At 42.9% G+C, this 27,419-nt stretch overlaps 1 protein-coding gene across 4 annotated transcripts in view; it reads left to right on the forward strand.

Annotated features, from left to right (window-relative positions):
• The first annotated feature begins 5,631 nt into the window (after nucleotides 1-5,631).
• Nucleotides 5,632-27,419, forward strand: part of LOC108548236 (uncharacterized) — a 25,875-nt gene continuing 4,087 nt past the window's right edge. The window contains exons 1-2 of one of the 4 annotated variants that reach the window (XM_017901073.1): nucleotides 5,632-5,717; nucleotides 25,202-25,452. In XM_017901073.1, coding sequence (XP_017756562.1) covers nucleotides 25,204-25,452 — 249 coding nt within the window. In that variant the 5' untranslated portion in view covers nucleotides 5,632-5,717; nucleotides 25,202-25,203. Of the gene's footprint in view, nucleotides 5,718-8,991; nucleotides 9,222-16,630; nucleotides 16,795-25,201; nucleotides 25,453-27,419 lie in introns of those variants that run through there. The other 3 variants (XM_017901072.1, XM_017901071.1, XM_017901070.1) reach the window with 3 other exon arrangements.

Below are 27,419 nucleotides of genomic sequence, written 5' to 3' on the forward strand. Positions count from 1 at the left end.
AGAAATAAGTTGAACGGATTGTTTATTGTAGATTCTAACTTATTTATTTCTTATCTTCTTTACACACAGTGAGGTAGATTCCTTTTTTATCCCGTCTAAGTGTAATATTGACATTTTCGAAGTGCTATCAATTTTATAACCTGCATAACCTTTCTACTACACTTCTTCCGAATTCATTCTTCTTCCATCGCTTCCAGTTATCAATAGTCCACTGTCAATATTCTAACGCAGCAAATAAGTTGAATTATTTAATGAAATCAAATGTCAGCTGTTCGTTTTCCCGATTTACGTATGCAATTTCGTCGTAAGGTGGCTTTCCAACTCTACAATGAGCGTGAACTCGATAAAAATTTTACGAGCGTATATGTTCATATCGCGATACCATAGCTCACTTCGTTTCGTATTTCGCAGCTTCGAGAAATTTCATTTAAACAACCGTTTCTCGCTCGATAATAAATTTTTTAAACTTATGCAATGGCTTTTGTGTTTCATTGGAAAGTCGAGGCACGAATCGGTCGTTTTACCTCCGACCACCTTCGTTTCATTAATATTTGCATTTCCTGGCTTGCACAAAACAACGTCAACGTGCAACGACTCTGTTAGATGCAAGCAGGCTTGTTTGTACGGTAGAAAACGTCGCTTGAATAGGCGATGCTCGATGTATTTAACTTGGTCTGTCGAATCCAGATAAGACCAGCTTACGGCGCCAATAACAACGTTCAAATTGTTTTAACAAATCGTATGGCGCCTGCGAAATCGTTTCGTAGCCACTAAACGATTAACATGATTTCAGTGGTCAGGGCCGATCATAACCTGTCAGTGTAATTCCGCTGATCAAGTAATAATCATTGATAATCAATTATCGCTGATTAATCGCGTTGGACAGGCGGGCCTGTATAAATAAAGATATATTCACGCTTAATGATTGCTGTATCAATCACAATGTTAATTATCCCCGGAAATGATCACCTTTTACACGTGTTCGTTGCACCATATGAATTTTTATCGAAGTAGTTTCAAACGTTCGTTAATCGATATATCGTAACCTCGATATTTTCTCTGTCACACGAAATTTTATTAACACGAATACGATGTCGCATATTAATTTCTCCAGATATTAATATAAAAATCTTTACTTCATTTTATTTTTTATTTCATAAAATTTTCTTCATTTTATTTTTTTTTTTTTACGGTATTAACAAATTCTTTCCATTCTAGGAACGACGGAAATTAATTTTTGCATTTATTTAAGGGATCAGGTATGGAATCAGAAACAAACGAGTAATTTCTAAATTTATTAATTCTCTTATTTATATTTGTTATCGTTCTTGCACATTTATTAGAAATTATTAGGAAAATGATCTAAGCAGAAAGATTCGAGTAACCAGCGAATCGAGATAGAACAGACCGTGCCATTCCATTATCTTAGGACATTAGAGCGAGTTTGGAGAAGAGATATTTTACGCGGAACACGTTCCATTCGGGAAGAGTCCGTGATGCAAGATAGTAAAATTTACGCGAACTGTTAGACCGCGGGAAATCAACGCGTTCGCCGAAGGCCGGGAATCACCGGAAGAGAGAGAATAAAACTGCAGCCGCCTGAGCCAGCGTCTCTGGAAAATCAGCCGAGCTATTGACGATTGGCATACAGACTGCGCCGATCCTAGTAGTAAATTACAGGAAGTATCGCAGGCTCCTGATATTTAAAATGACGCCTGTACGGATCAGCGATTCCGTATTTAAAACCGGATGACCTTCGCGGAACGAGAGAGACGAAGAGAAAGGAAGAACTGCCAAGGAACGGGATTCGTTGACTAACCTCCGGCCATGAAGCCTTCGTTTCTTTTCTTTTCTCGAATTGAAGGTGTCGTTTTCCTTATTCGCGATCGCGTCTTAGTTCCGGACATTTTAGCAGGTTCAACGATTTCCGATCGACTAATAGACAAATTCTGACGCCAAGTGTATTGCATAATATTGCTCGCGAAACACGTCTCACGTTAGTATCCATTTCTGTTTCTGTCACGAGCTGTATTACTTACAATTGTTCATTATTCATAAATTCGTTTGAATTTCAGATTCCAATGTAACTGGCGAGAAATGGAAGATTTGAGGAGGTTGAATACAAAATAGCGCAGGTCTGCATGTTTCGAGCTCCCTTTGTCTCGATCTGGAGAGATTCTTTGTTCGACATTTTGTACCAATTGTTATCTCATCCGGATTATTACCTCTTTTATCGCGGCGTAGGTTCTAGAATGCCTGCCAGTGATTTCATCGTCCAAAAACGACCATGACTGTGCTCTTTCCGCGCGAACAAATGGAGTGGGAATACTTGCAAATGTCAATCTTGTTACTTAGCGTCGATTTTCTATTTGTTGGCAATGCCGTTACCGTACCAAATGGTACCGAGACTAATCTCTCGGGAGACAGGTTAGACGCAATTTCGATGAGCGTTTTGTCTAGATAACGAGAAGTTTGCCGTGTGATTTACGACTTTAAATGTAACGCCCACTTTGTTTGTTGAGAGGCAAACAAGGATGTTCCATCAACTTGAGTAGAGATGCAGAATCAATCTTTGTTCTTGGTTGAACATCTCGTTTGAAGAACCTCTTAATTAAGGATCGTATACATTAAAGGGGCTCGCGAAATTGTTTCGTTCCAAGTTGAAATTGTTTTTCTGCAATTACAATAAGGAAGAGGGAATTTATAGATTGACTGCTTAATCTTGTAGAATTTTATGTGACTCGGAAGTTGTATACCCGTCCTCGTATATTTTACAGAGTTCAGTTTATGATCATCGTATTACTGTATTTTATTATCCTATTATATTGGTAGGAAATAGACTATTTATAATAGTTATCAGTTCCTCATTCTCGGATCTAAGTGAGAAACTGTAACTGGCTTCAATTTGTTCGTCGCATGTGCAAACAAAATTCTGGTTATAGGGGGTTAAGTTAATTCAAACAAAAGTACAAGCTTATCGTACATCGGTTCTACTCTATCTATACAAGTTTAACGAACGATTTCATCTCACGATAAACGACTTCCTCCAGGATTTTCTACAAATGATCGTGTAGAATATTTCGCAGAGAGTGAGAGAGAAAGGGGGAGAAAAAGGAGAGGCAATAACATATATCTTATCTCATTCGGAATAGCGCAGATCAAACATTAGGGCGATACTTTATCCACGTCGCATTACGTGACGCCTCACAGGTAAAATCTTCACGTTGTTCTGCGAGTTTTGAGCTTATTGTTTTCGTCGAGGTCTGACCCCCTTAAACACTCCTCATCGAAGCAATTACACATCTCGCTGCGGAGAAGTTACACTTCCAGTAATTAACAGACTTCTTCGTGCGACAGTAATAGGTGTGTAAATATTGACACGTTTTACAGTGCACGTTCAGTAAATCGTCGCGGTATACTTGATACGGAGTTGTCTCAAACGAGTCGACGAATTTGCAACTTCATCGGTTTCGTTTTGCAATCTTTCAAAGCTTAAAGGCTCAAAGCCTAAAGGCTCGAAGCTTATTCTTATTTTGCGTTGCATTAACTCACCAAAGGCAAATTCATGTAGGTAAATATTTTCAATTTCTCCCGATGCTTTCATCGAGTGCTCGTACCACGTTATTTTCGCGAATAATCATTGTTGCATTAATTTGAAAAATACAGCCCCCGGTCTTACCGAGCCGGCCATATTTCTCCTCCCCTTCTTACTTTTATCCCAGACGGAAACAGCGATTCGTCTTGTAATAACAGTAACAACGCACCAATCAGCTTAAATTGCACGATGCATCGATTTGCATACATTGATGCACCTTCGTCAGTGTTCCACCACTGAATTTACATTGAATCACTCCTAAACCTATCCCCTTGATTTCAAGTACAAGATACTTCTCTTATACAATGTGTAACAGTACCACGCACAAATATGCTCCTCGAAGGTTGCGGAAGTGCCATGAGAGAATTAAAAGTTTCGTTTCATTTGAACAACATGATACATAGTATCTTTCATAACAGTGGAATCTTTCATCACTTTGTACCATTATCTGAACTTACCGGAAGGCTAGCTCATGGTTAAATTACGCGTATCGATGGAACTCGATAATTTTTCACGCAAAAAATGATTCTATGTACACCGATGCCCTATGTTCATTAATGTCAACCTATCAGCGTTCTAGGAGAATGCTAAATGTTTCTCGTGGCTCGTGGCAATTTTTTCCTTGTAAACCAGACGGTGAGCAAAATTACGTGGCCTGTTCTTCTCGATGAAGTCACATTTTTTGGAATTCGATTTCGAAAGTCTTCAGACGGATTTATGTCACAGCAACTATATAGATAAAATTTACGTCCACTTGCTCCCTCGTTTCTCAACTCCTAAGAAATATCTGAATATTCTATTCGGTATATGAAGCAATAATCGACAAGCAAATTTAAAATTACGATGCGAACTTAAAACGGCTTATAAATAGTATAGTAGACGATATTTTATCGTTCATCGCCAAAAATATACTTCTCCGATTTGCTTTTTAAGGACGCATCGAATCTATACACGAAAACGAACTTTTCCATAAAAATAGTTTCGAAATGAGAGTGATGTTTGACGATGTCAAACGATACGTGGAAAGTTAAAGCACCGCAAACAATTTTATCGATAACGTCGGCAAAGAGAAAGTTTCGTTTTGCTGCATTATCTGAAGGAGTGGTCAAAGAAAGTCATTATTAAATCATAAGAAGAAAAAAGGTAAAAGTTCTCAGCCAAGGGGAAAATGCTTTAATTGGGCAGAGGAACAATGGTGTAAGGCGTTGTGTACCGACGGGACAAAGTGAGTCATAGTCATATACAAGGTGAGACATGAGACACAGCGAAGTGCCCGAACTTTTCAATTTCGTACCACTATTAAAATTAATTTTGTACCGCGTTAAACACAACGTGTCGCGCATTTTCCAACTACTATTTCCCTTTATAATCTCCTCATTAGCGACATTTTAGCATTTTGCCAAACCATTCGATGATAAATTTGCTTCACTAATTTTTGTGGTTACTCTAATAATTAGTCGACTTACTTAAGGAAGCATTTGAATACCTCATCGATAAAGTAATTAAATTTTACCGTTTCAAAACACATTTAAACGCTGAACTTGGTTTCTCGGGTACGTCGTACCTTATTTAAAGTACCGGAAATGACATCTTCGCGAGTCGTACTAACATGATGCTTATAATTTCAGGTACATCGACGTATGAAGCCTGCTCGAATTAGAATTCCGCAACATCTAGATGGTATCTTTGCTCATTGGATACTCATGGTGTGCTATAAATTTCGACCGTTGACGTCATCGTTCCATCGTAATGTAATAAAAAAAGATGGCGGAGTTGACCTTCCGTGCTACTTAAAAGACACGGTCTACAATGACACGTGAGCCATTTATTACGCGTTCCTTATAACGTACAGCAATTTTCTGCAACATTAATGACTTTGAAAATGTCTTAGATTGCAGGAGCCGGCTGACTCATCCTATACCTGGGCGTCGGCGTGCGACGAAACAAGGCACACCGGTGAGAGTTTACAAATAGAACGAGACACGAAACGGTCGTCTCGTCCCGTGAACGTTAATTGTACCGTTAGCTCAAACGAGGCTGAGACGTGCCCACGATGCGGAGCGAACCTCGAAACGAGCAACCGGTCGTCTCGAGACGTTTCCCGACCTCTCGTCATCTTAAGGTGCGTATATACACTTGTCATGAATTCTCCTAGTATAACATAGATGAGTAAGCATCGTATCATTGTCAAGATTCCGTATGAAGCTGGACAACCGGATGAATCTCTTATTTTTCGGTCTCTCGTCGTCAAAGGAACGAGACGATGTTTGACTGGCAATGAGCGAACGAATTTAGTTTAGATGAAGAGTGTAGCATTGCACGTTCTAGCTGTAGATTCTGGATCAGTTACACTTCTGTCGTGGGCGTCTGAGTATTCGTACATCCTCCGTTATTCTTGAAGTTTCTTGAAGTTTCTTCGCAGCATGTGCATAATTGTACACGATAATTTGATAATAGAGATAAATAAGGAAGAGATCGGAAGCGGAGTGGATATAGTCTGGAATTTGAAACATCTGGATCATTGCACCGAGATGAGTGGAGAAAATGCATGGGAAGAAATCGCGGAAGAAATTAACGAATCGGTAAATCGATGCAAGAAAAAGATGAAATACTGGTAGCCCTTAAGAAAATCAGCAGGATGTTTCCTGGTTAGGTTTTTGTACAATTCACTCAGAGACTGGATCTTTAAGTCAATCGACAAACTGGATTTATACTTTTCTCCTCTGTACGCTTTTTGTATCCGCCAACGCTGTGGGTTTCTTCTCTTATTCCCAAGCATATCGTCTGAAACGATAATTTTCAACTCTCGTTTCGTATACGTCTTCTCCCCTTTTGTGAACATCTTGGTACTTTAGAAAATTTTAATAATCGTTTCATAGCGATTGAAAATCTTTGCTGTAGGAGAATGATAGATGTCACAGGTATCTAGTGAGAGGAATTTATTCTAGAATACAGGGAGAATCGATGCCTTTTTCGTCCATCGAGTCGTATCATTTTGATACGAATACCCATCAGTGGTGCAGGAAAAAATGACGAATCCTTGCACGGTATCGTATCGCTGAATGATACACAACGGTGATACGACACGAGGATATTCAACAAGTGTATACACACCTTTACACGTACACATCTCTACGTGGCTTCGTTTTTTCTTTTTCTTTTCCCTCCTCGATCACGAGAAACGCTCGGCATCTTTCGTCTCAATTAGATGGCACAGGTCAACTGAGAAGCGGTAATAGACGATAAATTGAAATTAATGTCTGTGTTCTTGGTCGTGTTCTCCGACGATTTCTCGTCGCTACACACAAACGTAGACCAACACGTTGGATTAACGCGGAGTCGTTTCGTTTCTTTATCTTCGCGACATTGTTTGCAGTTCTAGATAATGCTTGGAAGCGCTAGTACCATTCGCGAGATAATGGCCGGTTAAAAGTTATTGTCAATAAAAACGTAGATGAATCATACTTGCAAATGTTTGTATACGCTGCACGAGGTATCTGAAAAAAAGGTAGGAAAACATGCAAGTCGATGATGCAAAAGGAGCTGATATTTCGGATTTGAAGGACCAGGCTGGAAAATTATCATATCCAGTTTATTGGATGCGAATATTTCTTTTGGCGAATTACAAAATGTCGCTTTTTATCTCGCGCCTTTATTTCGTTATCGTTTAGACGTAAAATTATGATGATTTGGCGAGTAGTGGAATATTCCACGGAGTATACGCGAAACTTTGGAATTGATCGATTATGGCCGACCGTGGAAACTGCGAAAAGAAAGTTTGCGTTGCAAAATATATATTTCCAAGTTCGCCGTGTTTACATTTATTCCAACGTGGATTTAATAATGTTCGACAAAAATTGGGATCGCGAGCTTGAATTTCGGCGGATCGTATATCATTTTCATTCTTCGCGTAATTCCTTTTCGTTTAAACCTTTTTCGTTTCATTCCTTTTCGTATAATTACGTTTTGGACATACGTGGCTCGACGACACTGATGAAATATCCGTGTACCGAGTTTCTGACAATCTCCTGTGTTAAATTTTACGAAGTCACAACATGCTTCAGACTGACTAAGCATAAGTAGTCCCAGACGATCGATGCCAGACACGTGCCAAACGCTCCTAAATGTAATTTCGATCAAAACATTCAATGGGAGGTTTATCTTAATTAAACTTCAGATTAATTTACGATCGGAGAGCAATAAAAATGGAATAGTTTACATTCTAGAAAAATTCTCAAAGAAACAGTATGTTCTACAGTCTATAATCCCCACAAATTAATGAAAAATTTATTATCCAAATCGTACGTCAAACTCGAGGCCACGTATTCGCAAAACGATCTTCCACAAAATCTTTGAGAGTTTGAATTCCTAATAAAAAGAGGAATGAAAATTACATTGCACTCTATTAAGTGTCAATCTTCAAAATTACTTTGATAAATAATTTTTTCCTCGAAGCATACCAAATTGAAACTCTTAGGCTACTCTTAGGTTTTTAGCACTCTGTATAATACACTCACGTAGTCTAATTCCTACACTATTATATAAGACACGAATATAGCGAATACATAAAAATCAGTCTTTAGTCGAAGTAACCAAATTTAACACTAGAATTACCATGAGGGTTAAATTGACTTGTTTCGGATATTTTATTTTCGCCATTGCTGAAGATATACGACTGATATTGTTCAAATGGGGTCAAAATTACGTATGCTCTTTCATTTTCACGATATATTAATTAATACCAATTGCGAGTACTATATATATTTGCACGTTATAAACTGGTAGTTCTAGTGTTAAGACCCCAAAGACAAAGAGACCGTCAAACAAATTTTAAGCGATAATTTTACATTCGTATTAAAATTTCTCTTGCTCTCTCAGTCTCTTCTGAAATCAACATTTTCCATTTTTCTATGGCACAGTTGAGTGCTGGTTAGTTTCGAATCGTTATTTTCTTCCATCTCGCAGACCCTAAACCAGAAGGCTGTTCCTTTGTACAGCCCTTGGTGGACCTGCAGCCCTAAGACATCGATCCGCACCCCTACTGGAGGGTCGTATTCCCGACCCCGCTGTGACGTAGCCCATAATACGCAACAACGAAACCCGATTCGTCAGAGTTCGTGTCACCAATTTCGCCATCGTTGTAACAAAGCGGTTTCGTCATCGTGCATAATTACACGGACGGGTATTGCTACGTGTCTCACGCGAAATGCAAGAATCGAAAGAAGCTCGAACTGTCGAACAGAGGGTATCGCTGCGTTCAAGAATCGGGTTCCCCGCGAGCGTGAAAGCAACGCGACCGTACATCCGCGCTCGCATCAATGACACGCGCTATACTCGCAGCGGAGCCGAGCGGTAAAACTGGCAGCCGTGGGTTAGACAGCGTGCAGAAGCGGGAATCGCGCCAGTCCGCGGCGAGTTCTCCGTGCGGGAGCTGCGCTCTCTTGGTGTCGTCACGCGGGGGTTGTTCGCGCGCTAGATCACACGTTACACATCTTGTCTCCGGATGCACAGAAGAGAGGCGAGAGTTTGCCGATCGAACGTACGAGTGAGAGTTGAGTTTTGTGAGAGAAAAAGTGAGAAAGGACCGTCAAAACGCAGCGGCCCGATCGCCACATTCAGTCCAGAGGTAGGTGCCAGGGATTGTTTCACGCGACCCTGACGATCAACGCCGATGACAGAGAGTCGCTTTCGAATCCTCTCTTATAGCGTTTCGTCCATCGTGGATTGGCTCTTTTAAACGCGAACCGCGATTATCTCGTGAACTTTGCATCGGCGTAGCAATTATTCGAGGGAGCGTTTTAAGTTCAACTGCCTTTGCGAGAAACTGCATTGCGGTGGAATTTGTCATTTTTTCCACAATGGTGTTCGTAATTCGTCGATAGACGCGTAATCGCCCGTTATCGGGGACTAATATTAGCCATAGCCGTTTCATTTCGCGTTGTTTACAACACCGAGATTCGTCCTTAAGGAAGGCTACGGCAGTAGCTGTTAGAACGAACGGATGGGGTTTCGCGAAACGGACCGGGACGCCTTAGACAGAGGCCTGTAACGCTTTATCGTCGTCTATTAAAAACACTTTCTAAAATGGTGAAGCTATTTATACGCTCTAGTAATCGTTTCCTAGACGACGAGCGAGATTCCTCGGATCGACAGATTCGATATCGTCATTCCTCTACGACGAATCGTTACGGGAAGTACCCGAGTGACTTTGACGCCCGATGATCCGGATATGGAGCGATCGTTGTAAACAGAGATTAAGGACATCGTCGACGTAAATCGCCACGGTGTACAGGGACGTACACGGTCGAAAGTGGTCAGGCAGGATTTCGAGTGGTGTAATGATTTTTTCAACGACGTTGCCAATTACTGCGTCGATATGCACAGTGTACCGGGCGATACAGCCGATTTCCAGCGAATTATTGAAATTAACGGGATCCCGTATCTTTAAACGTGCAGTTATACACACGGTAATTAAATAGGGAAAAAATGAAAGAGAAAAAACCTCGAAGAATATTCTAATGGCTAGCGTGTAACAAGTGGGAAACATTTCCGAGGGCGTGGATCGATACAACTCGAACGGACGAACGCGATTGGCTGCGGCCACGGTCAATATTCTAATTACGAACCGCTAATCAACAATCTCGTAAATCATGTGCCATCTACGGCCCCGTTGCACCGTTTTTTCTTCGCCAATGGCGAACAGGATACGTGAATATGGTTGTTCTTGAAAACAATGCAAAACGTATGCAAAACTCGGCGTCATAATCGCGGAACCGTTCGATCGAACGCACGTGGATCATCGACGCTCCTCTCGGTCACGTGTCTATGTAATCAGGAATATCCCGCAAGCATGACGCATCTTCGGAGATTTCATAGAGTGTATCGAAGGGAAAAAAGCGTGAAAAAACGGAACAACGGGTAAACCGATAGCTCCAATGGAAGTTCCGAACTACGTCGCACACGAAAATCGTAGTTTTATCTATTCCCCAGATCCGAGCAACTTCAAACGACACGATCGACCGTTTTCCTCTCGGAAATCACGCGAATTGGGGTTCTTCGTCGCTTCTGCGGCGCCGGCTATTGTATTTCACTTTGTCGTGGTATTTTTCTCGCAGAATGAAATTTTACTCCCACGTAATTTAATAGTTATCGAGATCGAAGTTCTGAAATTTATCGACTTGGCGTTTGAAGGGATCGATGTTGCTCGTTCGTATGAAATATCGGTCTAACGAGGAGCGATACGATTAGCGTAATAACATGTCGGTCTACTCTGTCTTAAAATGTGTTATTGCTCCGCAATTAGTGGACGTAAAAAGTTGTTGCTAATTACTCTTCGCCGTCCTATTACACTTCCACGATACGCTAGAAGTGTTCTAGCAGTTGATAGTATCCCGCGGAATCCGTGGTACAGTTCCAGACTCGGCGTGTTTACGAATTCAAATGTGAAAGTCACAGAACGTGTTTACCCATTCGCGTTAGTCTAATTACACCGTAGTAACGTGTGATATACCGCGAGACGTTAACGTTACTACATTTCAATTCCTATCTCGTGTCGGGAATTATCGGGGAATAAATTTCGAATCGAGAACGTTATTTTCGTTTCCATTTCATTTCCATTTCTCGCTCGGCGAAACCTCGCTGTCGAATACGATCGGAAATTCCGATTTATCACCGGTCGTTAATGCTCGCGATAAATGCCACTGTCTTAGAACGAAGCCCGTTAACGAAGTTTTCGGCAAACCATTATAAGCCAGCGACTTTCGACTCTCGCAGCCATTATTCGAGTAATAATACCGAATAAACTACATTTCCGAAGGAAGATATATCGCCTCGCATTACAATAAAAATGTCACCTCGCGCTTGGAATGCCCGGCAACCTCGACGTTGGTTATTTAATAAGTAACCCAGTGTTATTGCGGGTCTGTCGTAAAACACGTGATAAGTGCAGTAAATTTGATCCCGTCGTTAGCGAGTAATCACGCAGCACGCTTCGAACAACGAAATTGCGAGAGGAAATTAGTCACGGTACGATAATTTAATTAACTGGGCAAACAGCATGGCCTATAAGTGCACGATGGCAAGCTGTAAATCGCGTATTTCTACGCTCGATCGGTGCACGCGACACCTTCGATAATAGTATTACACCTGTAACACTTATTAATGCCATTACGACTCCTCGTCTATAACCTCGCATATATATTTCACGTTCGCACCGTGGATGCCCACCGAGTAAAAACATGGTGGAAGCTAGCTCGAATCGATCTTCCAACTGTTGAAGTCGGAATTAGAGCCGCGGCCGGTCGTGCGAAATCGAATTGGAAAATCGGTGCGTGGAAGCAAGAATTACTCACGGTTGACGCAGAATCGCCATTCACTATTTCACAATTTCTATATCGTTGCTCGGGAGCGCCGCGAACAGGTCGAGTCGCCGATGAATACGCGCCCTCGAGACTCGCGACTCAAAATAAGATCCACGTGCCCGTTCCGGGGCACACGTTCATCTCGACAGAGCCGCAGACACTTTCTCTAAACTTTTTCCACGTTCGTGCTCTAATTTCCACGAACGTCCGTGCAAAATTTACTCGAGCGTGTCTCCTTTTTGGTATTCATGCGTTGCAGTTCCGCCGTGAACGCTGGTCTTCCCGCGCGATCGTTCATTGCCACTGTTTAACCCAATTTCGCGATTCTCTCACTCGTCGACGGCGTTTCCTTCGAGCTCCATGACAATTAATCATCTCGCGAGCAAATATTTTTCGATTCGCGCCGCGTTTGCTGCGACATGCACGCGCGATGAAGACTTCCGTGGTCGATTATCTCGGACGACACCTGGTCCCGGTGCCTCGGAGAGCTTCATCGCTCGCGCGTAATCTCGCTGAACGAAACGGGTAACGTTAGGAAAGAGCGATGGATCGATGTTAAAGCAGTATCGAATTCAATAACCTCGGCACCGAGGTCTGCTCGAAAGCAGACGCTTTGGTTTGTGCGAGCAATCTTACTCAGCTTATGAACCTTTTAGTTTCGGTCTATAGACTCAAGGTTACGTATACACGTAAATACTCATGCCTAACACGGCTATAACTGCGTCATTTTAGACGAATTAATAACGCCCGCGGATACTAAATAAGTCGTACGAATTATATAGATAATAGAAGAATTTGCTCGATCTTATCTCGCGTCAGATTGGATACCCTTGTTCTCGCTAATGATCTTCAGTGACGAAGACAAACGTCTTCGGTATACCCGATGAACATCTGTATTTGAATATCAAGCAGCTTAATTAGCGCGCAGAGTGTCACGTGTGTCTGGAATCTTTAAATATTGACCGGGCGAGGATTTCCGAGCCAATATTTACCGTCGATCGAAGCTCGGAATTTTTCGAACGAATTCACGCTAACCAAATGATAATTCGTCTAGGGATCGTCTTCGCATCTCGCTACAGTTCACATCGAGACGTTTAATCTGCCCCGGGAACCAGGAAGTTTGCTTTCACCTTCCATCTTTTCCTCTCTATCTTCCTTCCCGAGTTTTGCTTTTATTTTCTCGCCGAGATACTTTAAGCGTACATTTGCATTGCTCGATCGAAATATTTCGATACAATCTCGAGGTCTACGGGATGAACGCATCCTCGATGCAGAATTTTCCGCTTCGCGATGTATACCCAATAGTCGACGTGGTTCACGGCGGAGAAAGAACGCTTTGTCCCGAGCAATCGATTCGAATATCGTCTTTTCCTCGACCTACTGTATCGGTGTTACAAACGACGAGATTCGATCGAAATCGAGGAGAACGCCGCTGTGTGTCGCGTTAGCACGTCGAATACCATCGAGGTCACACGTTGCTGACATTACCGAATTCGATGCAACTTTTTCCAATGTCGAAATATCAAACGGCGACGTATCACAACGAAAGTGATAATTTGTATATACAGGTACGATTTAAAAGGAGTGACGTTGTTTCGGTTGGAACAGAAATGATGCAATTTCTATTCAATCAGAGTATGAGTTACTCGTCGGTGAATTAACGTGCACGCACGCGGCTGAAAATAATTAAAGAATCATTCATCCAAGTGACTTCACCGCTGAATAAGGTATCTGCCAATGTCATAGCTTCGACGCGAAATAAATCAGGCGTGTAATAGAGACGTCGTCTTTTAATACTTCGCTTATCTTCCCAATTATCTCCTATCTCCTCGATTAGATGAAAAATGTTTCATAAATCCCGCGAACGATACTCTCTTATTGCACTCTGCTCCGATAGGGGGATACGATCCAATAAAAGATGAACCGTCGTAAAACTAGATGGAAAAGGGAACAGGTATTCAATGGCGTCGCAATATACTGTATAAATTTTCAGAAATCCTCGGTTGACTCTCAAATCGATTGACAGGGGAAACCCCGAGATAGATAAAACATCTGCAATGATTTTTAACTCTTTGGGGTACGCTGAGATTAAAAGTGTCCCACCTTTTCGATGCACCGTAATGCATAGTGAGGCACTTATAGTCTCACCTCGAAATATTGCAATAGCTACATATGCATATTATTTACGTAAAGCAGTTGGTAATACCTTCGACAAATGTTATAAATGTATTTGCTCGTGTTGGCAACATTCAACATGCCCAGTACACGCTCAATTGTTGCATGCGAAAGGTTTATTGCGACAATCCTTTTTCCAGGTTTTATATTTTTACATTATTCCTTTATTAGTAAGAATGTACCAATTTTGTTTCATTTAAAACGAGATAAAATTTGTATTTTATTATCTGAAATCCTGTGCTGCGAATAGTTAGACGCGTTATGACTGCCTTTCGATCCATCATCCGACCTCGCGATTCGCGTTCGCGAGATTCTCTCGATCTTCGAGAGACGTGGATCAACAGAGGATCGCGAAGCTGGCTGAACGATCTCACGAGTTTCACGATCCCGACGAGACTGTTTGTGTTGAGTCTATGAGTCCGCGATAGCTCGCGATATCAGTGACGCAAGCTCATTGCTGGTCGCATGCTTCCATTAACATTCTTTTTCGTTTCTTCTCCTTTGTCGATCACGCTTTCGTAAGATCATTCACCGTGAATCATTCGTCGAACCTGACCCTTCGCCGATTCCGTTGACCGAGTAACATCGGTAGTCGCGAGATCCACGTTTTCTCGATCGGACGCGATTATCGACCTTCCTCTCGTTTCGCTCGGTATTTATTTTTTCAATACACTTTCAAGGTGCTTCCATAGCCGTGAGCGTCACGTGCTTAGGTACCCATGACCTCTGTCTCGAGCATTCAGACGATACTCCAATGTTCTCTCGCTATCTGTCTTGAACCCCGTGGCATGACGCGTAACAGAGTTCAAAGGATTCCCTGCAGCCACCGCGCGAGGATGACGATTGGTACTCGACTAATCGGAAGAAGTGTTTGCTTCCACGATTATCTGTCAAATAGCTTTTTATAATACCAACGAGTGGCCACTGTAACGGAGTTTTTATACCCGCTCGAGTGTTCCTCGCAACGTTACATCGATCTGTCGGTGGGAAAATTTGAAACGAAACGTGATTCGTGATCGGTCCTGATCATGCACGAGACGCTTGTCTGCAGGTAAAAATGCGGGATTAATTAAGTCGGGTCTATTTCGAGAATCTCGCCGCGATATTCTCTGAACGTCGCGGCTTTATTTGCTTTCGTGCTCCGGGAAATTCGAAATGTTCCTGGAAATGATTGCGCTGAACTTGGAATTCTAAGTAAATTTTAATTCCAACGGAGTAAATCGCCAAGTTACCGTGGCCAGTAACCGATGATCCGTGTCACGATCGCGCGATAGGCAATTATAATTATTTATCGCACCAGCGGGTTCCCGGATTTTTACGCCTGACATTAAGAATTAATTAAGAAGCCGATAGAATTCGTTGAAATGTCTAGAGAATGTTTCGTTTGCGTCGGTGTAAAATATTTCGTTCGATGCTACACGAACAAAGAAGGCTGCATCGTCGCTCGTAATGCGAAATAATAATCGCGTGGGTTCGTATCTAGCGACGTCGATGAAGCATGAAATATTAAAATGTTCTCGGGTCTCACGCGAAATGAGGAAATCGCCGTCGGAGGATTAGCATCCTGGCGATAACTTTATCAAACGGATAGTCTTTAAGTAAAAATTAGCGCTAAAATTCTACCAAACACGCCATTTGCTCTATCGAAATTGTTCGCGCAAACAGAAATAATAACCGTGTCCTCGATAAGCACCTGCATACTCTACGGTATTAACCTTTTTTACGTTCATTATCGTCACGTTCACATTCGATAACGCGTAAAAAGCGCAATAAAACATATTACGCGACCACGTTACTCGTGTAATTTGAAAATAACTCGTGCCGATTATTTACGATACGAAAATAAGAAATAACACGAATAATCATATCAATTCCGAACTTTCCATAAAAACCTATCACGGTATTACCGAAAAACGACGAGCGCGAGCGAAAGAAAATAGCAGTTTGAAATCGCGCGAAACAGCTCGTTATCACGCGAACCAGGCGTCGGCGAAGTCCATGGTTCGCTTTTCTTCCATCCAGTCGCGCTCGTGGCGCAAGGTGTGAAATCGGGTTAAGGTTAAGCCATGTAACCGGCCGGTAACCATGTAACAGTTGCAGCCGCGTTGACGCAACGCGATCGACGGAAATCGCGGGTCGAAAACGCGGACTCGGTGCAGGGTGCCGAACGGTGTATGCATAATTTATAACGGGGGTCACCGCGTGTATTAAATATAGAGGAGCCGTCGAGAACGCGAGGCGCGCGCTGCTCAGCACGCGATAACGCGTCGTACGCGGAACGTCGTAGAAACCGCGATCCCGGATCGATCTCCAGTGCCGCGAACTCGTGATCCGTCGAACCGACAGTCGATCGTGCGCCATCGCGCGAAAAGCTCATTTTCTTCAATTTAAAAATCCCTTTTGTTTCCGACAATCGCGATCGCGCACGTGTTACTCGTCGTTCCTGCGCGTCCGCTCGTTTCGTGCACGAATTCGGCGAGCAGAAATCGAGTAAACGTCTCGCGCCGATTCGATCGAGGATAACGATCGTGTCGAGCGATCGACGAGGTGCCGGAGCTTGTGATTCGTGTAACTCTTGGCCTGACGCGAAATGTGCTTTCGCGTGACACTGCCGAATGTCGAACCAAGGTGTAGCAATGTTCCCCAGTTTTATAGTGCCACCAGGTATTGGTCGATCTCGTACTCGGCTAAAAATCAGTCACCGATCACGCCATTAGTATGTACGTGCATGTGGAAATTTTCTTGGCGCGTCGTGATCGTCGCGTGCGTCGCTGGGATGCTAGAAGTGTCGACAATCTCGATTACGCGTGTTTTATTATCGTTGCAACGTTACGTAATTTGTCTCTCGCATTTCGTTCGATTCGAGCATCGTCTCGCTGCATTTCGATGGCCAGAATGGAAACAAAGGCGAAGCCGATACGTTATCGGTTCGCGTGGCGATGATTCAATTTTGCTTCATCCCGCGCCATGATACCGCGAACGCCTTAATACGATGAGGATAATACTCGGAGGATGGAAACGCCTATGATAAACGGATACGCTGTTTCGGCTGGCAGAGCTTGCAATTCGCTCACGTTTCTCGCATTAGGAATCACATTTCTGCGTGACACGTCCGCCATCGCGAACACCGTTGCCCGAACGATGAAATTCGCGAATTTTTTCCCCTCCGCTGCGACGCACCGCGAACGCTTGAAATTCTTTGGAAACGACGATTGTCATCGATCATTTCGCGTCCATTAATCCATCGAGGATCGTTGGAGTCTTAATTCGTGACGCAAAAGGCCGCGAAACAACGGGTTCGATATTTGCTATTGGAACATGTTGGCGATATTTTATGTACGCAAAAGTTCGCCATTTATTTTCCTTCTCCCAGCTGTTTATTATGCCACACTCTTACTAGACGGCGTTTAAAATATGTCGGAAATATGCAGTGGTGAAATTTGATTTTAAAGCAGCCATTTTATGTAACTAATTATACACACTCCGTAGAATTTCCCTTCGTATTTTAATCGCGCTCGGAATCTACGATACGGTTCTAAAAATATGCGATTTCGGTTATTATATGTAAACGTGCTTCCAGTTACTGTGTTACTCCAATTTCCACGCGAACTGCTCGAAATTCCTGCCGGCTCTTCCATACACCGCCGCCGTTATTATAAACGCACTTCATTCATTTCAATCTATCACGGCTGCTTATACATTGCGCAATTACTCAAGGTTTTATCTTGCATCGTTCTCGTCCCAGCGTCGAGCCATTGTTTCGCTATCAACCGAATGGCAAGCAAAAACAGGGGTTATTAATTTAATATCACACCGTATTCTAATCAACCCCTAACGTTCTCATGATAATCCCACGGCTACCCAAAATAACATGGATGTTATTCCCGTGTCTACTACAAACACCTACTATAAATACCACGAATATTGTCTACGATTCGTGTACCAAATTAATTTAATTAATCGCGCAAGTGCGATTTTAATTTTCGAAATTACACGAAATCCCGAGCAATCGTCTTTGTCACGTCGTTTAGCATTCTCAAGGCTTCGGTTGTCATCGAAGCTGATACCGTGCTCGGTAAGCCATTAGATCTTACACCGAGTGCGGTATCACGGAGGTGCATTTTCGTGCGTGAAGCGTGCATGCATCGCGTAATTCGAGGTTAAACGACAATTAAAAGTAATCAAGGGTACAGATCTATCGAGACGAGATATGGCAATTTTCGCCATCCCGTTATGCGCACGGACTGGATTAATTTCGAGCCGGGATTTAATCCGCAGCAACGCGAGCTCGTTTTTGGAGATGCCCGATAACGCGCCGGGTCACGAGGGAACCAGATCCGAGCTCGATTTCGTCTTCACTCGTGATGGATCGCTCGAGATATCCGAATATTCGCACGTAACTTCTTACGAACGCTATCTTCCATTAGGATCGTGTCTCTTTCACCCACTTTCCCGGGCGTATTCGTATCAGCTGGCACCCGCGACACCTTCTCCCGCGCTTTCGGTCGACCGGGGGGCGAACTCGATTTTACGGACACATGTGCTTACCTCTCGCATGATTCCTCTTCGCAACGTTGTTCATTCGCCCGGCAACACCGGTAATTTCTCCCACACGAGTGTAACGAATTACACATAGCACTTCAGCGGTAGCATATGCCTCGTTTCGAAGATAACCTCGTCAACGCAAGTATTATCTCTCTAACGCAATTCGCCGCTGAACGATCGATTATCCGAAACATGCACGATCGACGGCTATCGACGTGGTTGTTCACCTATGACTCAATAGTTCTGGAAATCGTCATTCGAATTACGAAGCTCGCTTAAATATGCCTCCGAAGCACCAAAAATATCGTTGAGTCACGCGAGGATCCCTCGATCGCCCCGGATCGAACGTAAACTTTAATTCGCATCGCCTGGTCGATCGATTAATCTTCGAGGCGGTTAATACAAGGTGTAAAGAAATCGGTATAAAAGTGTCAGAACAAGATTTCACGCCTGTCGTTAAATACCCCGCCCATCGTTGATGATCTTTGCACGGTCGAGGCGCGTTATGTTGTCCCTCTTTGCCGGGGAAAAATTGCTGGGGCTAACTGTATATTTTCTTTTTCGTTGGAAACTTGGCGACGACTTTGCGGTGCAACGAAAATAACGGCTCGGACGCGCTACGAGCAGGAAGAGCAGAGATAAAACGCGACGGAGGCTCGTCTGACTGCCACGGTCCGATTCTACTGGTGGGAAATTTCACACGTACAGTCCCGGCCGTTCATTGTTCCAGATAAAATCGTGCAACGCTCGTTTTGGCCTCAGATGGGATTCAAATTTTTAGATAAAGGACTATTTGGCAGAATATTCGACGTATTTGACAGTCGGTAGGCGTAATGGAGGACAACCGTGGATATCCTCCGATGGAATACTCGCCAACGGAGTAATTAGTATCGACGTTTTTGTTATCGATGTCCTAGAAACTTGTTGCGAATATTAATGACAGACTGTGCATAAAGTGCAGGTATTATTGTTAACTATATAACTCACGGTTAACGTGGACGTCGATTGACATCGATTAGAATCAGGAAGCGTTGGCTAATGGTTGCTGATAGGAGAGGAACAATATTTCTTCCTCTTTCCCCGGCCTTTCTTGCCCACCAGTTCCAGTACCAGTTCTTGGTCGATCCTCGGCTCGAAACACGCGCTGGATTTTCATAATTACGCAATAGAAACCGCCACTGTGTTGCAAATAGCGGAACAAACCAGACGACTGGATGCACTCTATTTTTAGTCGTCTGTTTGATGCTATTCGTGTACCGTGAAATTATAACAGCTCTGTTAAATTTCTTTGTTCCAGCCATTTTTCCGCCAGCTAAAATAAATTCAGTTATCGCATAATACCGTCGGGCAAATAATTAAGCGACGGACACGCGAATATGCATCGTCTCCACCGGTTTGACAAATCGTTGGCAGAATTTTAGACGACACGTTTCCGATGTATCTCCGCCGACGTTTTTTCGTAGAATTTTATGGCGCATCATCGAAGAGGATATTTACGAGGTTTTGTATCGAGAAACGAGTAGATTCTGCTGAATAACGAAGGAAAGAACTATGAAGAAACTCTGACTGACTTCCGCAGTCCCTTTTTATCCTTTTCCGATGAAATACTCGCCTCTCTTTGCGGTCAAAGTGACTTCCTCGCACTTAACGGTTGATCGAGAAGTAGACATATTCGCGAAGCACATCTGCGATTTTCCCAAACTTCCGTCGTTAAGTGGCTATCATAAATTTAGGCTGTCTCGAGGCCTGCTTAGTTTAGACCGAGAGAGATACTCGCTCGCTAAACGTACTCTTAAATAGCGATAAATTCCAAATTTATCGTGGAATTTTCAAATCTCTCTTACCATTTCCGACTATTATTTAGATCATTATTAATAAAGTGGTACATTCGAGAATACCACAGAATTTTGATATCTCTTCTTCTTCGTACGATGATGGAAAAGGATGATTCATATTTAGATCATGTTAATAATAAAATGAGACTTCCCGTAATTCTTTCACGAAGGAAGACGAAGGAGAAAGGTATCTGATACCGTAAATCGGAACTTTTCGCAATTTTCCAGTGTAACATCAAATTTCTATTCGCAATTATCTCTTCTTTTGCAACGCAAATTTCCGCGGTCCAACTTCCATCCTTGGCCACTATTTCACGCCCGTATGCAAATGAAAGGTAATTTCACGTGTCCAATGATCATCACGCTATCGTCTGGGTGTAATCACGTGCAAAACGATGAAAAAGTGTCGCGATATTGAAGAGACGAGGGAAGGGATCGACTTTATACGTTGCGCATGTATTTAGGTAAACTTATTTATGACGAGTGAGCGATAAGTTTCAAAAATATCATCCCTTATCTTTATGATTTCTGTCCCGTTATCAGTCGTAATCCTCAGGTATAAAGACGTAACTCTGTGTGCCGCAGATGGGCATAGCTCTGTATTTTAGTCGTACGGCAAGTGTGACGCATAGCAAAGTACGAATTTATCGTGTGTCCGAGTGCCATATCAGGATATGGACGAGATCAATGGTAAACTCTTCGGAACAGCCATCGGCTCGATACAATAATTCTTTGTTAACATTTCACGCTACAATCTGTTCATCTTTGATAGGCATCGAAGCGTCTCACGGTTCCATATCGAACGCGCGAGGGTACTCGAAATCGAAATCAATCGCTATTATCGAATTGCAAAACAAATCATATCCGTGACTTTTCGTATATCTCGCAATCTTTCGAAACGTTCGATCATCTCGAGAAAATTTTTGATTCGAAAAGTTTCACCATATTTCCCCATTTTCTCATTTTCATCCCCGTTTACTCGACTTCTCGAAGCTGTCGAGAAGCAATTTAAATTCGTCATCGATCATCGAGGATAGTTACAAGTATAGTCATCGGAAGCTGATTATCAATCGTGTAGCAAGAAAAGTGCCGGTTCTCTGTTTTCAAATCTCACGTTTGGGGAATACCCCTTCTTCGCGATTTTACGTAACGAAACGTAACGATCGAAGCCTTTTTATAGAATTTGAAGAAACAGTGTATCCTAGATCATCTAGATATTTATATCTTCGTACACAATCTGTACTCGTGTCCCAGGGAACTTTCGCCGGTTTCGTCATTACGCTTCCCGAAACAATACGAATTTCCTTTTAATTCGCGACACTCGTGTTCCCATTCGAGTTCCCGGTATCGATACATCGTGTTACAACTCGCGGGTTATTTTTGCCGCGGTTACACGCGATTACGCGTGCGAATTCCGCGTTTCGCGCGACATCGCCCGCGTTTCGCGGAGACAAGGAACGACAGACGCTAGCATTCGATCGGTTTTTCTATCTAAAATAGCATATGGCTGACAGGTATCGATCGTGCGATTGCTGATAGCCAGGCTGGCCTACCTTCGCGGTACACTCATTTCTGCTTAGCCTACTTTTCTCTCTCCACGAATATTTATAGACTTTCACTCGACGCGGGAATATTTCTTTAGCACTCAAAACAAACCCATCGTCGATCGATTTATATTTCACCGTGTTTGCGTACTTTTCACGCGTCCATCGCGATCGGCGTCACTGAACTTCAACAAACCCCGACGTTCGCACGGATCCTCGTCGTGATCGATCCTCGTGCACATTCGTTTTGGCGAACCGCGAAAATCGAGACGTGCCTGTGCCTCGAATTTTTTTAATTTCATTTCAACGAACTTCGAATTTAATATTATTTTCGAGAGAGACGCGTGCGTCAGGTTCCAGAAGATCGTCGGGCAATGAAAATTGCATTGCGATAGGTTCAGGTGCAAACAGATAGCAGTTACCGATAGTAATCCGAAAATAATAAAGACGAGATAATTATCCGATAATATTTATCCGAGTTGTATTCATTTATTTCCACTAGAATTAATAGAATTTATGGAATTAATAAATGCGCGTGATCTTGTCGGTTCATATCCATGTAAGTGCGCGCGAACACCCGATATTATGCAAGAACGAGGTAGAATTTGTGGATTTTTACACTTTTTACACGGTGCATGCGTATCTCGGTGCCAAAAGAACCGTGTAAAAAGTCGTAATAAAATTGTTTCGCAAGAAATTGCGGAGCGCGCGTTAAATTAAAACAAACAGAAGGAGCAATTTGAGATAGAGAACTGCGTAACGTAACAACATTATTTAACACTTTCCGGTTTCTTGGGTTTCACGATAAAAACGAATAAAACGTCCACGGAAAGTCGCGCAAAGATGAATGAAACGTTTAACAAAAAGTATCGCCTGATTGGACGAGACGATTGGAAGAAGGGTAGAAAAGTGAATGAAACGTGTTGAAAAAAGCCGTGTAAAAGTGAATCGTGCGAAAAGGGTACGGTGCAAAAGGGGGTCCCTGTTGCACCGCGCTGTGCGAGGGCCACCTGTAATTAATTCGAAAGGAAGTGGGACGATACGGAGCGGAAGGCGTTGAAAATTCGGAGTGCATCTCGATTAAGCGATGTCAGCTTTATCGGGAATAATGTCGTTGACTTATTTTACGCGATAGTGAGCCATAAACGCTTTCGTGGCTGAAATAAATTTTCATTCGAACTGTCAGCTTTTTCTCTAGAGCCGTTATTTATCGTCCGTGTAATTCTCAATTTTTATTGTACGTCATCCGCAATGCCACTGAAATGGACATCGCTTTGTTCGACTGACCCATTTGCGCGAATGAGTTTCGTTCGTTTCACCTGTCCAAGATACGGGATCGTTAATGGTCCTAAAGTCATTTATATTCATCGAGTTCCATTTTGACAGTCGGGCGTTTATGTACTCCCATATGTCACGATACCCGTGTACATTCGAAACGTCGAAGATTGTTTGCTGTTCCCTTTGTATGCTTCCGATTGTACGCTAATAGAATCTTCGTGCACCGAGCGATGTCTGAAATTTAATTCAAATTCGCGGAATTTTGAATTTTCGTGTCGTACAGTCAAATAGTGTTTTTCCTTTATTTTCCTGGAAATTTTCTCGTGGTTTGTCTTCTAACAAATTTTTATAAGCGGCTTTTTATTTTTAATTCCTTCGTTTAAGGTCAGCAGAGATCGTTAGTGGCTTGCACGCGATTGTTTTCCATCCTTATGAACATATTAGTGACCTTTAAAAATGCGATAAGATTCTGCATGTTTTCAATTAAATTCGCAATCTCACTCATTTCCAATTCTGCGTCCTTTTCTATTACGTTGAGTATCATTGCATTGCAGAGATAACGCGTTTCATGGCGATATGTACATAACATTTTTGGCATCTCGGTGTGTTTTCGTTAATAGGTACGACAGTGTTCTATAAATATTCGCGTTACCTTTACTTACTTTTGTTAGTCACATCTTGTTAATTTAGTCCGACTGGTATTTTCCAGTTTCGCGGGAATATAAGGTTACCATGGTTTGCAAAATATTCGCCATAATGAAATATTTTTCAGCGTTATCTTGGAATTCATTTGCCACGTATACGGCGCGTAATAAAATTGGGATAATGATAAAATATAAATGGCTATGTGTTCTTTTAGGAAATCCCGTGTTTGCTCGAGGTATCATTGTGCGTGATCCAAAGCAAAGTTCAGGACAGAGTTCTGTCCGATATGTCATCGGGTATCGCACAAATCAATATCGCACAGCTAGAAATAAAGTACGTGGCAATATCCTCATGGCAGCTATATATAGATCCATTTTCTAAAATTGACCAATGCCGCAAATAGCCGACGCTCTCCGTACACGTACATACGTCAATTTAATCAAGTCACGGAAGTGGGATATTAACTAAAAATAGACTTTCGATATATCCTACGGCCGGCCCTTTTATCAAAAGGCACTGTGCTCGATAGATACGATCGAAGAAAGGCTACCACACGTGGAAATACTACTGTTCCTCCTGTCATCTAACAATAGCTACGCCTTTTTCATTTCGCGACAAACTTAGCCTCGAGACTATTTATAATATCCGAGGAAACACATCCGAAAGAAATTGTGTCTGCGCCATCGATTTCCTTTGAAATTTCAAACATTCGTTTCCTCGAGGTAAACACTATCGTTCCTCGTGTCATTGTCTAGTAATTTATCACTCGCAATTTAAGTCTACGACAAACGGCTTTCCCCATAGACGCGAGCGTCTTCTGAAAATGCACGCAGACCGGTGCCAGATTTTTGATCCTGCGATATTTCAATGTTTCATTCTCGATGTTCGCGTTTAAATTGCCAAAATTCGGGGGTAAATTTGAAAAATTTACGGTTCGGATGTTCTAATTTTACGAATTTATATTTAACAAATGCGAATTTAAAGAATTCACGAGCAATCGATCCGTCAGCCGCTGAAATAAAACGCTCCCTCCTCTTCCGCGTCGAGACGTAGAGCAATTAATATCGTCTGACAGAGAGACAACCGAGTGTGCAAGAAAGTCGAGATCTTTGCGGCAAGAATTTTTCCTCGATCGGCGGCCGATCGTGGCAACTGCGATAGTAACGAAATCCGCGCGAAACGTTGCCGAAGAATTGCAAAACTGATCTCTGCTTGCGATTTCAGCAATGTCCTTGGAGGAGTCGCGGCGTTCGCAGCGTCCGTACAGATACGGGATGGTTCTCCTTTGCGTTGGTGCACTGATAAACTGGTTAGGCCTCGCGGAGAACTACGTCGAACCGGTACGATATGTCGGTGTTGCTTGCATAATCGCAGGCGCTCTTCTCATATGTGCCGCAATGTGCTGTTGGCTGCACGCACCGCCAAGTAGGGCAACCATGCACACACAACACACAAATCATCCAATCACAGCACAGGTAAGTCTCCATTTTTTTCAACTCACCGCAGCGATAAACCTTTTATTTTCCTTTGATTTATTTCCTCAAAATTGCCAGACCCGTCGGGAGCAGTCAACAAGATCCGTCGCAGGGAAACGCGAGAAACAGGTTTAGAGATCGATTTGAAATCGCGTCGGTCCATTTTGGAGAAGCTATACACGGACCAGGCCAGTTTCGCAATTCATTCCATTAATTCCCATTTCTTTTTCTTTTCTTTTTTCCCTCTACGAATCTATCAAATCCTATCTCCACCGAGTCACCGAAAGTGTGCAATTGCATAAGGTGCACCGCAACGTGCGATCGTACTTACGTATCGTACCGTGTGATTCCGTTTGCCGGGCCAAATCGCGAAACCTAAACCTCCATGAGTGAGCGCACTTGCGGGAAAATTTCAGATCAATACCGCGCTTCTTCCCTCGTGTCAGAGAGCATCTTTGTGCAGCATCTTTATGTTTCAACTAACTTAAGAGCTAGTCACGTGCGTACGTTTAACCTACATATACAACCTATCCTACTGAACTGCCAACTGTTGTCCAAACGATAACAATCATCGAAACAGTTCATCCGAACCTAAACTTTTATCCCGAAATTAGTACAACGATCATTACTACATGGTCCATGTATCCCCCGGTTCAGTGATTATCCCGTTCGTTCCAGAAGCAAGAAATCCATTCGAATTTTCCACTCGGAGCGACCCAAGGTTCGCCTAATTGCCATCCACGACCACCATTTGCCGAGGAAGCAATTAAACCACCGCGATTCCATTTCACGCGTCAAAGTCCTCGCTTTCACCTCGGGCGGCTCGACTAGCCACCGTCAAACATTTCGTTCGTAGTTTAGGGGTTTCGAAAACGCTGTCCCCGATTGAGGCCTCCGAAGATTACAGCGTTTCGCAGATCGATCCGGGTCAACCCCCCATTATAGATCGCGAACCGGTCGTCTATAGCGCGAGTAATAGTATACAAAGGAGCCGTAATTACCGGCGTTTGTAAACAGGCTACGAGATAAAAATAATATACTTCGATCGGAATCGCCGCTACCTTTCCTCTCCCCGTATATCGCTCGGTAGCTCCTGAAATCGCGATCGTTAACACACGCCATGTGGCGTTCCGTAAATCGGTGTTAATTGTTACCAGCCCTCCGCGAAAGGCAGCCCCGTTTCCAGCGAAAATGTACGCGACGTCTAAAGATCGACGGAGAGACCTTGGATCGTTAATATCGATCATTTAATCTCTTTGGCTCCACGTTTCTTAATTCTTATCGCGTCGTAGATAGCGATAGGGCTTATAATTGATGTAGGGATTTCCTGCTTGTCAAAAATCCAACATGGCGTCGTTGTTAATTAATATGTTCATCATAAATCGGATCTCGTTAGACACGTAATTAAATTGCAATATTTTATCCGTCGAAAAATCGCTCGAGGGACAGGCTGAAATTGATTTCGAGAATGCAGGAAGTACGAGCTCCCCTAATCGCGATGTCGACGAGCGAAAATCGATAAATTGATACATGCCGATGGCTCGTGTCGATAAGGCAGCGGAACGATGAGACGACGATACAACGTTAACCGTGTTTACGAGTATAAGCACGAATAGAGGATGTACTTGCATCGACGAGCCATTACGTACTTAGCAGTTAAGTGTTCGAGTACCTGCATATATTTTCGAGATTCTTTTCCGAGAACGGAAACAAATTCGTTACGTCTACGTGTTTCGACATACTCGAAATAATTTTCTGCTATTTCTTATTTGTCCCCCGACGATGGATCAGGTTCGGGAACACTGTCGTAATACGTGTTCGCGCTATTATATCACGATAGCGAAAAATGATGGATCAGTTGCATCGACTTTGGAATCATTCTGGTAATTATAAACTATGGCACAGATACGATCGCACTTTTTCCACGAGAGTCACGTAATTCCCGGGCACCAGGTGATCGGAATGCC

Source organism: Eufriesea mexicana, unplaced genomic scaffold (genome assembly GCF_001483705.2).
Source record: "Eufriesea mexicana isolate 0111107269 unplaced genomic scaffold, ASM148370v2 scaffold1385, whole genome shotgun sequence".
NCBI classification, from domain to species: Eukaryota; Metazoa; Arthropoda; class Insecta; order Hymenoptera; family Apidae; genus Eufriesea; species Eufriesea mexicana.